This window comes from Anomalospiza imberbis, chromosome 6, assembly GCF_031753505.1.
Source record: "Anomalospiza imberbis isolate Cuckoo-Finch-1a 21T00152 chromosome 6, ASM3175350v1, whole genome shotgun sequence".
In the NCBI taxonomy this organism is placed as follows: Eukaryota; Metazoa; Chordata; class Aves; order Passeriformes; family Viduidae; genus Anomalospiza; species Anomalospiza imberbis.
Window position 1 is genome coordinate 17,824,126 of NC_089686.1, and position 14,284 is coordinate 17,838,409.

The 14,284-nt window shown below is 36.0% G+C and overlaps 1 protein-coding gene across 1 annotated transcript in view; it reads right to left on the reverse strand.

Annotated features, from left to right (window-relative positions):
• The window catches only part of SPATA7 (spermatogenesis associated 7), a 34,608-nt gene that overhangs the window by 16,817 nt on the left and 3,507 nt on the right, over nucleotides 1–14,284 (reverse strand). Inside the window, exons 2-4 of the mRNA XM_068192664.1 lie at nucleotides 8,501–8,587; nucleotides 7,744–7,836; nucleotides 6,800–6,847 (exon numbers count right to left, since the gene is read on the reverse strand). Of these exons, the coding sequence (XP_068048765.1) occupies nucleotides 6,800–6,847; nucleotides 7,744–7,836; nucleotides 8,501–8,587 (228 nt within the window). The remainder of the gene's footprint in view (nucleotides 1–6,799; nucleotides 6,848–7,743; nucleotides 7,837–8,500; nucleotides 8,588–14,284) is intronic.

Below are 14,284 nucleotides of genomic sequence, written 5' to 3' on the forward strand. Positions count from 1 at the left end.
TCTATGTACTCTACATACAGATTAATCTCCAGGAAATACTTAAGTGTATTCAGTGCATTTAAACATTTTAGTCCCCTTTTAAGATGGGATTTAATCTTTCAGATGTGAAATCTTTGCTCTCATTGCTCAGGAAAATCCCTCTTTCTCTTTCTTTTAATTCTTACAATTGATATGTAAAATATAGAGTAATTTCTTTTATGGCTGCTGGTTTATCCATCATACACTATAAGAGTACTTATGAGACTGCTTAAATTAATGGGAAAAATTAGCTGAAGTTAGCAAATGCTACATTATACAACTCTGAATTAAAAATATTAATTGTAACAGAATGATAAAATATACTGTACCATTAAATAATTAAAATGGAATGTTTTTCTTTCTATACTGAGTTATTGTGTCTGTTCTAAATTACTGTTATTTCTAATTGTGTTTGTCTTAAAAGTTACAGAGAAGCACTCAAAAATTAGTGACAGGTTAGACATTTCATATGTTTGCGATAAAGAATTACTTATTCTGGACCAATACAGCATGTCTGTGTGTGCACATGCACGGAGGCTATAAAAACTCCCATCTTGACTACTGCTCAGGTAAAATGGTGATGGCTGATTGAACAAATATCTAGAGCAACAATGGGTGAATAAGAACCCTAGAAAGCAAAAATGCAATACATACAGAAGTATGGGTTAAGGGCGAGTAGGTGTCTGAAACAGCAATTTCCTTACACTCAGGTGCTTAGGTGAGAAGTGAGTTTGCCTGAGACAATACAAGCTGTAACATTTTACTGTATGTTCCACCTACACGACATGGCTTAACAGGAGTGTCTTGGCAAAGTGCAAAGCAGTGTAAATATCGCTGCAAAACAGAATTTCCATGTGTCCCTTATTCTGCTCTTTACAGGAGAAACTCTGAATTTTGACATACATTAATGCCTTTACTACTGGCATTCAAAGATGTTAAAAAAACCACCTCCAGGACTTTGCGCTGTGACTTTTCACCCAAAGCATGGCTTATGCCCAAGAATGAAGAATGAAAGAACAGTAAGGATTCCAGCTAAGGCTATCTTGAGATATCAGAACGAGCCACTAGGACTACCATCACCTGCATGGGAAATGTGGAGTCCTTGCCTCGCACCTGTCATACAGTGAGCTTAGCTCAGCTAATCCATTAAGTTGTGCTCCAAAGCCATAAAGTCACTCGTGTACTGAAACGCAGCACAGACATGCAAACCAGAATGTCAGAAAACTCTAGTATTATACAAACCTTATTGCCAAATCAGGAATTTTCAGGCTAGATCTATGGTAAAAGCTAGGAATTTTGAAACCAGAAAAGTAAGAAACAGAGAAAATCTTCTAAAAAGAGTTAATGTAGATGCAAACAGCTGTAGGTAAGTCAGGATAGTTCTCAGGCAGCCAGCAAGTAACACAGACAAATGCAGAAACAGGCATGGTGCCCTACCTCTCCTTAGTTCACATGTCATTTACCCATGCAAGGACTGGAGAATCCAGTCTTATGCTTTGACTTCAGCCAGATAGAAAAGTTGCTGGGAACTTTGAGGCATTAATTACAGTATTACAACTGAGAGGAGCTGAAGATACTTAAGGCTGTCATGCGTAACCACTTGTGTTGCAGTGCGAATATATTAATCACAGAAAGAAAGAGACCAGCATTCAAGAGACATCCAATTTCAGGAGAGAGATTTAGCTTTTAATTGAAAACACTGCTCACTGTTTAAGGCATCTTCTGCTTCAAATCCATTACAGATATAAAGCTTTAGCTTTCAGTGAGGACCATAAATTTGAAAGAAGTGCCCTTGGCATACTGTCATAGACTAGTGGGAAATAAACATAAACTGCATTTGTTAACAGATACTTAAAACAGTTTCACTGCAAGTAGCTTTTATTTGAACACTGGCTCCAGGAACATGTCACATATGTAGAGTTAAATATGGGAAAAGTATATAATAGTAAAAATCTTGTGACAAATAAATGAAAAAAAAAAAAAAAACCACTGGGTTACTTTTCATCTTTTTAAAAGAGAAGAACAAAATGTGTGGCAATAAAATAATACGGTCTGTAAATCCAAATAATGAGTCCCTTTAAAAGTCTTATTAGAGCTTTAGAGGTTAATTGTATCTCTTTAACTACTGTGCTCAAAACCCCACAGATTCATAGTATAGTAAGAGAAAATGTACTAGAATATAAACTATTTAATCATTCTGTAAATCAGATAAATTCAGTCTGTGAACCCAGATTCCATACCTTATTGCATCCACTCCATGAATCCATTCTCTTAATTTTGTTGTCAGTGAAAGGAAGCATAAGACTGAATTTCAGATGTTAAACTGCAGCACTCCTCATAAAGAGATACCTATAAGACACTGATCAATCTGTCACTTTTGCCTAGGCAAATACTCTTCCCAGAGTACACCACACTTCAAAGCAGAGATCACATCATTTTATCTCCCTTTTAGAATACTCCCTCTATAGGCTGAATTACTTTTTCTGTAAGTCTAGACTGCAGTAGCATTTTAAGACATGCTTAAATTTATAAAAAAATGTCATAAATCTGGAAGCAGCAAACTAATCATATGTATCACAGTCCTAGTCAGTTCGAAAGCTCTGCACTTAGAAGGACAGTATGATCTGGAATGCCAGTGGTTGTCCTTTGCTCTGAATTTCCAATTGCTAAATTTATCATGTCACATCACAAAACAGTTCACAGTTAAAATTCAAGTTATTTCATTTTTGATGTAAATAATTGATAGCAACAATGAAATACAAAGTTAGATTTGAGTTCAGCCTACAGAACAATGTATCTTAAAGGAATTATCCAACACTCAGAATTTCTCTACTGTGTTTTTATATAAGCTATTTTTGCAATAACACACGTGGAGTTATTATTTCCCTTTTGAATTCTTTTTTAGATAAATCATACAAACATCATCTTGGCTGAGCTTGAAGTGCCTAATGACCATAACTAAACTGTCCAGTGTATCAGTCAGTGATATTAGTTCTGCAAGCAAGCTCTTCCTTCTCTAAGAATTTTTACTATCAGTTTCCTAGCTCTACGTGAATTTCTAGTACACTGTAATTTAAGCAACCTGGGGTGAGACCTCATCAAATGAAAACTGAATTTTGCCTTTAGCTATGAAGTTCAGGTCCCTTATAAGTCTAAATCTAAATTCCTTAACGTAGAAATTTTAATTTTCATAACTCAGATGATTTTGCAATCCTTCTTTACATCCACTACCAGTAGCACTGTTTCATCAAACAAGGGAGGAATCATCATAAAAAAGGGTGACAAAGTATTTATTAAGGGCTTGATGGTAAAGCTTTGCTTGTACCAAATACAAAGTAATGGCTATAAGAGGGTATGTACTTCAGAAATCTGATACTACTTGGCAAAGCTACTAATGGTGAAATCTGGTCATTGCTAAGACCTGGAAACAAAGCCTAACAGTGAGATATGAATCCTTCAAAGGCATTTCAGAAGAGGCTAGAAGCACTGGATTATCCCAAATCCATCCACCTCTGATGCTCATATGGGCTCCTCATCCAGCAGACATCTCCTATATATTTCTGTCAGCCTTATGAAGAACACAGCAGCCTGCCAACAGTGACTGCACACAACCTCTGGAATGCTGCACCAGCCCTGAAGGAAACATCTAAGCCTGCCCAGGTAAACCTCCATTTGTGCACCCTAGAGAGAGTTCCATTGGGCTTCTAGGTGGCCCTTTACAGAGATTTGTTTTTTCCAAGGTACCACTGAGACAGCCCCCAAGGACAATTTAGACACACTGTACTGAGATAACGCTGAAAATAAGTGAAATGTATCATTTTATTCTTGTTCTGTGGTATGTTATGGCTATTTTGTAATCCTGAGTAATGGTGGACAATTGTATAAAAACAACAGTCCTCCCCAACAGACAGATGGTAAAGCTGGGTAAATTAGATTAAAAATCAGGGACATATTTTCAGTAATAATGATGAATAACTACTGAAACAGCTACAAAAGGAAATAATATTTTCTCTATTTCTTGACCTTTACAAGTCAAGACTGCAGGCTTTTCTTGTTTATGTGCTTTATTTACCATATTCAATATGGCTGTTAAGTTCTATATTAGAACAACGGGATGGAACATTTGGTTTGCTTAACTCATGATGTCAGACTAGATGATCTAAAGTCTTTTGTGAAAAATGCATTTTTGATGTACATATGTAAAATTAATTACCTCTCATAAAAAATCTCAACACTTCTTATTATAGAAGAAACTTTACAGTAAATAACTTCTGGAAAGAAAAAAAAAAGTAAAATCACTACAGTTAAAAGTACAGATTCATAAAGATTTTTTACCTGTAAGTTTTCCTGCTCACCAAATTTCAGACTTGATAAATATATTAGAACACCTTTCCAAAGATATAACACAGGCATTAGAATTACCTGAGTGTTTGAATTTAAAGAGCTTAATTTGGTTGCTTATAATTATCATTTTCAGAAATACGTCCTTAAGGACAAGATTTAACAGAAAAGAAAAGACAGTGATTTTGTGAAAGCTTCCTGTAAAATGGCAGCAACAACAAAACATGTAAGACAGCTTTTCATAGATCTCTGCTTTTTCATAATGTAAAGTGTAGACAGATATATGTGTTCATGGGAAAATTGACATTTAAATACAGAATTACATAACAATATGTATTTCTTGATATTTTTGCTTGAACTTAACCTCTTTAAAGGGCAGAAAACCAATGTTACTATCAGTCTGAACTGTTACCTCTCCCCATCTCTCACTGCCCTCCCTCCAAGAATTCAAGTTCCACCAGGCTAGAATAGATCTGTGGTGGGTAACTTCTCAGAGTATTTCTTTTCCTTCTTCTTCTCCCCCTGCCCTGTATCAAAGAGACCTGCATTCCTAAGCACACTAATCACCGAGTTCAAGCTGTACTATCAATATGCCTTGTGGAAAAACCTCTAAACATATGGGTTGAAAAGTTAGTACTGTTAGAAACCAGGCATGTGTAACAACAGCTGTCTCACTTGGCACAGCCTTTGTCAAGTTTTCTGGCACAAGTTTCACAACCACAGGCTTCTAATGGCCACTGGTATCAATCAACATGCTTGGACTAATTCTGAACATAGAAGTTTCACATTTCAAGAAGTTTCACATTCTAACAACTATTTTAAGTCAGTAAGCCTGATCTAACACACAGGAACATGCTCACTGCTAGCCCAGGGGCATGGCACCTTGCCTGCTTTGCTGCCAGCTAAGATACCAGGAAAAGAACAGTGGAAACTAAATCCACTTTAAGGACAGAACACATTCAGTTGGCCAGGGAGAATGCCAACTACAGTATCATGTTTAATTCTTAAACACTAATGACTGATTCATGGCAACAACCCCAAAGGGGAATACTCACCTGCTACTCCAGCAGGACATGAAGCACATTTTCAGGAGGTATTTTTTAACGCTATCTGCAGGAATTCTGTTTTGTAACTCTGTGCTGTTAATAAATCCTATAATTTTAAACTAAATTTACCCCCTTGCACAAATCTTGAAATAGAGAAGGAACAGAAACTTTATTTGGAATGAAATAACTAGTAAGACAAAGAACACAAAGAGAAAAAAGTAATAATATGCTTCAGTTGAAGCAATGACATGCTACTGAGAGAACTACTTAAAGAGAACTACTGTGGGAATAAAGAGGTGCAGACCCCTCATCCTCAGTGACACTAGAGATACCACTGATATTCAACTATATTGAAGTTAACATTGTGCCTGGATAAATCACGTGTCTCATCTTGAGCAAGAAAGAAGAAATTGTTTTGAAAGTATTCTAAAACCCCTTTTCCATTACTTTTCTTCCTCAGCATATTTGCAACATTCTGTCTGAGCAATTGGCTGTCATCTCCACGTAATCTGTTTCACAAAATGACAAAGGAAGAAAAATGACTCTACAGTGGCTTACCAGAGACTCTAGAAATGGTACCCTGCACTGAGCTTAACACCTGAACATGTCACACTTGGTTGAATGGTTATTACAGTACAGAAATCTGCATTTCTTGATGAACAATGCATAGAACTACAGGAAAAGAATGCGACCACTCTAACTTCAGGTACGAAATAAAACTGAAATAATTTTAATTTAATTACAAAAACCTAGAATTTATAAGGATAGTGCAGAAACTAAACAAGATATGTCTGGGTAGTCTTAACTTTAAATACTGAGAAGTCTGTGAGACCAAAAATGATGAATTTGAAAGTAGGTGTTTCCCATGGAATTACCTCTTTGATAACTGCAAAACTTTCAGCCTAAATGGCAGAGTTTCTTATCTGTTTGTAAAGGAATCTTGGTCAGATGGAACAGCATATAAAGTAATGCAGGTCAGAAAAAAAAAATCAGTTACATGCACACATTGAGCAGTGAGAGAAATCCTCAAAGGCTTTTGTTAAGAAAGGTCCAGGATTTTGTCTGTGCATTTGTACCATATATTTAAGATTATCCTATCTCTTGCAGTTGAGACACTTTTGCCATTGACAAATGAACTGCCCTGCTAAGCACAACTAATTACTGACACCCCAGATCCATCTCTCCAGCATTCCCTTTGATGCAGATCCAATGCATCTACCAGTAGCTGAAGAAGGATGTGAAAGCTGAATAAACAAGCAGACACATGAATGCTCAGCCAAGGGTTATATGCTATTGTTACTCTTCACTGGCTCTTTTGCTAAGTTAGTTTTACAGAAACATTTGCAGAATCAACATGTAACAAATAACAATACATATACATAACAAATACTTACGTTTGATGCTGGTCAACCTACTTTTGGGCAATGAAGAATCTACAGCTGCTGAAAATATAAAAACACCAAATGTGAGTGATTCAATATTTACTTCGTATATGTGATAGCTACAAAAATGTAGTAATAAACAACACAGAACAAAGATTAATTTAATTCTTTATTTTAAAACATGCTAGTTACTGTGTACCTAAAGTATTAGGTTGCTATTAATATGGTCACAGCATTTGAAATAAAGCTCCTGGGTAAAACACATATTTAAAGGAAGAATCATCACCTAAATGAAGACTCCTTTCAAAAGGTTTCTGTACATTTTGTTCTGATAGGATTTACCTGCATACCTGAGGATACTGAGTATGTCACGAGACATAACATTGTGAGTACTGTATTTGTGAGTATGGACTCTGTCAGTAACATGATTTTCTCATTTGCAAACACACATGGCAATTTTCACAGTCCTTAGAACTTGCTATTACTATTCACTGCAAGATGAACAAAAGATCATTAAGTTTTTGAAATAAAAATAATAAAAGAAAGACATTGTGATCTGAGTTTAAGTAGAAATGTTCTGCCTTCATTCCTAAAATAATTACTGTATGTTTGCTGTTATGACTATCACTATGACTTTCAGTTCAGCCTATTATTTCATAATTCATTATTTCATTGAAAGCAGAATGAAGCCAATACAGCACAAAGTGCTCTAAAGTTAAGGTAGGATCTTTGGTAACATTTAAGGAAAATGTTTTCACACAAAACTTCCTATCTCAATAATACAAAAGTATTATTAAATAGCAGCCACATCTCCCTGCTGACACATGTTTGGGTAAGAAAAAGGAAGAATAGTAAACTTACTACAATCCAGTTCATTCCTTCTTGGTATGAGGCTATTCTGAGAGACTGAGCTAAATTTAGAGGGAAACAGTTCGTTCATACATGCACATTTTTACCTTTGGCTGAAAGAATTCTGTTATAATGAACCACCATGTGATCTCTGATCAGGTACTGGTCAGTTAGAGTTCGAGAGGAGCCAATGCAGAAAGCTGTAAGATTAAAATACATTTGAACATTAGAAAGGAAAGCAAAAAAACCCAGAATTTTAAAATTTTTAAAATTCAAACTCACAAACTTTAAAACACCATTTGTTTAACTTCTTTGCTCAAAGATAGTATTTTTTTTACCAGTTACTATCACATGAAATCATCCTTTCTTTCAATCCTTTTTCTTTCCACAATGAGCCATTAATTCAATAAATATCTGCAAAAGTGGCTGAAATTGTACTATGAAAATGTTAACATGGAAACTTCCTGTTCTTCACTCTACGCTCTTTTGAAAAAAAAAGGTATATGAGGTGTCAGTATGGCACAGAATCACACACTAGCCAATGTAAACTGCTGTCTCTAAAGGAACATGTTAAACCTCAGGGGTTCTTTATGTGGTAAACATATGTATACATGTATATTACAGCTAATAGAGATGGGAGATCTTTATATATTTGCTCATCTTGCTACCAATTTGTAGCCAGCAGCACAATCAAGGCAAAACTTATTCCTTGAAAATATTTTCAGTAATGCATACTAAATATAAGAACTATTAAATATCTCCAAATAAGCTTGATGCAGAAGTTTTAATAAAAACATTTTAGCATAAAATCAATGAATTCACATAAACCAAGCTGACCTTTTGATGAAAGTACATGTTACTTACCATTACTTTTATTACTTAAGTGTCCTTTAAATGGACTTGCTGGACCACATCTGGGAATGACAAGAGCTGAGCATTCATTGTCTTTAACTAAACGGGAAACAAAACCCAAAAGTTAGAGAAAAATCCCCACACATATTTTTATAGACAAGATAAAGTATTTCTCCAAAGAATGCAAGAATGGTTCTGATGGATCTTTTTCAAAATCTTACTAAATCATTTTATAATCACTGAACTACAAGTGCAATTAAATAACCTAATCTAAACACCAAGATACAATGATAGTGCTCTCAGTGGTTCAGGGAGCTAAACAGCAGAACAGACCATCAGAACACTTCAGTCTGAACTTTACACTGGTCATTAAACCGTACAGAGATATGGCCACGATTCTATTTCTATGCTAACCTCCAATTTGTTTCAAAGTTCATGGCACTTTGACAGACTGGGAACTCCATAGACAAGTGGAGATGCCAACAAAACTTAAACAACCAGTTGTTCTAAAAAATGAGAGAATGTAGATTAAAAAATCTGCATCTCCTCTTTGAAAATCACTGGCTGTCATGCAACCTAAGATTTAAAAATTGGCATGGGAACTAATTAAGAATCTGCAACACTTTTAGAACAAATTTGGACAGGAGATATGCCAGGACTACAAATACTAGTGTATACAGAGCACTGCTTTAAGGCATCCAAGGTATATAAGATGTAAATCAAAACAAACAGGATTTTTTAACAGAGTAAATATATCAATCACACTTAATTAACATTAATTCTAAAACTGTACAGACAAGTTCTACAAATTTAATACTATTAACTATCAAGGTCCACACGGTCTTCCCATCCCCGTCGTACTTCTCAGCTGTCAGTTCAAGAGTCTGCAATCACCATGCAGGTGAAGTGGGTAACTCGACTGCTCTACTGCTCCTGTTGACCTCTGGCTTTCCCCCTTTCAGCCCATGAAGAAGCACACTGGACCTACCCAGTATGAGCAGGAATCTCCTCCCAGTGACCTCAGCCAAGGTGATAAAGGCAGACACCATTACAAACTACCCGGGGGGTGCAGGGAGCCGTGATGACAGCCATGGTAACAGTTCTTAATCCCACCTCTCATAGCTCACCTCCTGTATGCCCAGCACCTGGCTGTCCAGGGCTTCTTTTTCATTTCCCACTGTTATGTAATGACTGTTAAAGTACTATTGCAATTACATATATAACTACTATAGTATATAGCTCTGTTTTTAATTTCAATGGCATGTTGCACAAGATGGTTAACGTGGTGTCTTAAATATTAAGTATTAGAGATTACAGCAAAACAAATAATTCATCCAATGATGTTTTAACATTATTTATCCAAAGGCCTTATAAGAAAGCCATACTGTACTAAACTTTGAATGACTAGGAGTAGTATAGGAGGCTATAAAAATATCTTAAAAAAAAGAAAATTAAAATAATTTTACCCTGTTGTGAAATGACACTAAATCTGGATCAACAGATTCAACCTTTTTACAAAGCACAAAAAATACCAGGGCAATCTTCAATTATGTTCATACTTTGAAAAGCCAGCCTTTATACAGTACAGGCTCCTGTGGATTTGCAGTATTAGCTGTGGTGTTTGCAATAACAGTGCTCCCACTCCTTTTGCTGCAAAGTTGCCAGATCAGCAGTTGAAAAGGGACAAAGGAAAAAAAAGAAGAAAATGCTCTGGAGATTTTTTCAACACTATCCTGCAATTGTTTTAACTTTATACTGTTATCTTTAAAGCCAAAGGACAACACTCCTGCTCATCTGTATCGATTTCAAATGGCTCATTTCACTCATGGTACAATTCTTCCTTATCTCTGTTTGTGATTTAAACATACATAGAGACAAACAATAAATTATTTTTCAAATATTAAAATTCCAAACATACAGCAAGAATTTATTAGATTTATCATAGTCAGAATATTTCTGCAATGACTGAAAACCTCTTCCAATAAAGCATTTCTTTCCTTATAAAATATTTTATTTCTCTGCCATACACTACTACATACAAGTGGTATTCACAGTCTAGCTGGATCCACCCTGAAACCCATGACTTCCGTTATTTACAATATGCAGGTGTTGGAAGAATGCAAGTGTTTGAGAGGACTTGAATGTTAGATTATAAATTCCAGTTGAGAGAATTTTTTCTAGTGATAAAAACCTGCATGCACATATAACTGCAATCCAGATTACAGCAGACAACTGAGAATCATAAGTGTTTCATTCAGAATTGCTCAAATAACTTAAATATTCCACTGTTTTCTGTGCTTCACAGCTAGGCTATAATTCCAGAGGGAAGCACCTGTGGTATTGTTAGGTAAGTGCTTCCAGTATCACCTCTAACTCACCCTTATGTGACAGAATTCTAGAAGGGCAAGCATGGTCACTTAAAAAACCGAGACATTGCTCTCTCTGCAGTTGATTCTCTTCAAGTAAGCTAAATGACTTTGTCCCGCGTTAAACACCATCAGGGACACTCCGAAACCTGCTGCCTTTACTGTCTCCAGCTGCAGACACAACAGTTCAGCACTGCAGGAAGGCTGGCCTTTACAATGTTCACTTGCTGTGCGCCACCAGCAGATGGCACAGTGGAAATTCCACCGGAAAAACCACTGTCGGCTGCTTTTGTCCTTTACGATTAATTTGTACCCGGGGAAGGAGCAAGAAGGAAAAAAGAACTCGGCATCAGTATTTCACAGGCGAAAGAAGCTGTCAAAAAGTGTCAGTCGGGAGAAATAAAAAATATTTCTATGTGCTCTATTTTGACTATGGACATATAGACAGTATGGAAATTACCCTTATAATGAAGAAACATGTTGCTAATGTCCGAGAAGAAACTGGAGAATTTTGTATGTGCAGACTCTTTCTACCTTACGGAGGGTAGAAAGTGCTAATGGTCAAAAGTTTCACAACTATAATTTCAGGTTGTCTTTTGACTTGAATGAATATTTATTTGGATTCCAGCTGTTGTTTTCAGTTATTTGTGCAACAGCAGAAACAAAGCTGAATGCTTAGATATGCGAAGAGAATTTTAAAGGAGAAGGTGGGATTTTCAGTAATTTATAGCTAATCAAATATAAACCAAATAATGGGAGGATAACTTGGAAAATATCTTTGATACATGACACATGTAACTATCTGATCTAAATGTAAATTCCCTTATAGATGTAAGTGGACTGTCCACACTGAATACAAAAACAGGATTTTCATACTGACATACATAAAGTACAGAGAGCAAACAAATTAAATACTTCTAAAAATTTATTTGATCTTTTAGTTCCTTCTATGACACTAAGCAACAATGAAGACAAAACCAAAACAGCTTTCTCTAAAATTCTTTCCAGCTGGTATCTAACAAATGTAATAACTACATTATTCCAAAGAGAATTGAAAAATATTTTGTTTAGAATATATTTTTATTTAAATTTAAAATGCATCCTATCCTAACTTCTGATTTTACAGTATTAAAAGTTACAGAAATTGGTGGTTTACTTTGTTTCCTGGTTGTTAGTGGATATGCAGAATTTATAGAAATGATTTTTCTACAAAGCCATTTCAGATTTGGAATGTGAATATGTACTGGAAAGAAGCCCAGTCTTTCATTAGCATGTTCTTCAAGAAAAGATTTTAAACAGAAGTATTAGACTTACTATTTTTATAACAAGTATGTACTTCAGTCAAGCAAATGAAAATTAAGTAAATAAATCAATCTATCACGCTACCCCTACCCATCAAGACTTGCTACTTAAAAGAAAATCCATAAAAATACAGAGACCTTAGGTGGGATATTGGATATAGGCATCTAAATCTAGCACTACCAGATATTGAAACCTTAACTGTGTAGAGACCTGTGAACACTGTAATTTCCAAAAGGCAGTTCCCAGACCTTAGCCTGGGAGCTTAGCCCTCAGTCCCAGGTGGATTTAACTTCAGGTCTCTCCAGCTGTTCCAGAAAAATATGCTCATCACTGTCAATACTGACCCTTTTGCGCACGGTTTGGTTTTGGTGGATCCAGGACTCGCGCGTTCCTAGCTCTATAGTGGCCTCCTCTCAGCTGGCAATGCAGAAACACCTCTGCCTCTAACAGACTAGAATTGCATCATTCGCATGAGATTTGGGCATTTGATCCCTCTAAGCCTGGTAAGGACCCAAGCTGACAAATGCTTTGCAAACACTCTAGTCACTACAGTGATTTATAAATGTTTGGCATTCTTGAATCTTTTACTGCCAACTCTTTTTCTTCCTTTTTTTCTTCCCTAATATCTCAATGCTCTAAACCAGAAATAGTTAAAGAGGCACCTTTGCCCAAGTGGATAATTCACGCAACAACATGCAGAAGGTTTGTGCTGTGTATTTCATACACATCAAGGATGTCTACCCCTACCACCTTTATTCTAACAACCAGTTTTATGACCTCTTCAGTGGGCTTCCTGCTATAAATTAACTCTTCTAAGTCTATACAACTAACAGTACACAAGAACACTAATGCTGTACATATGCTGAGGAAATAACAAAAGTGGTTTAAATAATCTCTGTGAAACTCGAAATAACTTCAAGCAGTCATGGAAACTCCTTTAAGCATCTTATCTAATATGTCTGACAAGGTCATACTTAAAGAAACTGAATTATGACCTGAAATACATGTTCCTTGCCTTTTGGTACTAGGAGAATTTTCAAACCAGAGTATCCATTAATTCCTTATGTTATAGAAATTTTTGTATATATGAATACACAGAGGAAAGACGATAGCTCAGAGTACATTAAAACATTAACCTAGTTAGGAAAATCCACACTGGATTTAAACTTTATTTAAATAAGAAACTAATTTTTTCTATTTTTAACTGCTTTGCCTTCATATTAGCATGATATACTTAAAAAAACCCCATATTCTTTTAGTAGTACTACTAATGAGGCCTGCTTTCCTATTCATGTAGCTTACATCTTTGAACCATCCCCCTTAAACTCCTTTCATGGTCCCCAGTTTGCTGCCTCTTCCTTACTTGTGGCCATTCCTCCCCTCAAACACACCCTACTTGCTCAGCTGTGGCTGACCAGGTGCTATAGGAACTCTAATTGGTCATCTAGTTTAAGCTTCTCTGGTTGCTTATCCTTGGCTGCCTAGTTCTTACCCTCTACTAACATATATGGGAATGAACACAGAACAGAATGAGTTTCTCTAAAAAATGTGTATTAATTTGTTGGGTTTTCTCCTACCCAGCCACTGGGAAATACTAATGGCTCCTAGTTCTTACTCACAGATGGATGAAGCTGGCAAAGAGATGCAGAACTGGATACACAAAAATGCCAGCAGAGAGCAGTGACCCACCCACAGACTCCTTCTCTACGTGAAGAACACAGGTGCAAACATGGCAAGTCTCCACTACTTTTCTGCAGCACCTATGCAATCACAAGAAGCCTTCAAACGTGGCTTTAGATTTAGCCACTTACTGAATGCAGATAGTACTCAGTTTTATTTGAAAGTTACAGTGAGGCAAAACAAGCATGTCATAATCACACCTGTATTTTCTTTCCTGTTCATGCAAGTGGAACAAAAGCCTCTTGGACCCCTTTCTGGTTTCACTCACAACAAAACTCTTATCAATCCTGGGAGTATAAAGTATCATATGTGAATTCGTCTTTTAAATAATCACGTTTAACATTTGTCAATAAATAGCAGAATTCACCAGCAGAAATAATAGTCATTATTATCTAAACTTCCTGAAGCAAACTCAATGAATAGAGACCCAGGAAATAACACTACTCCA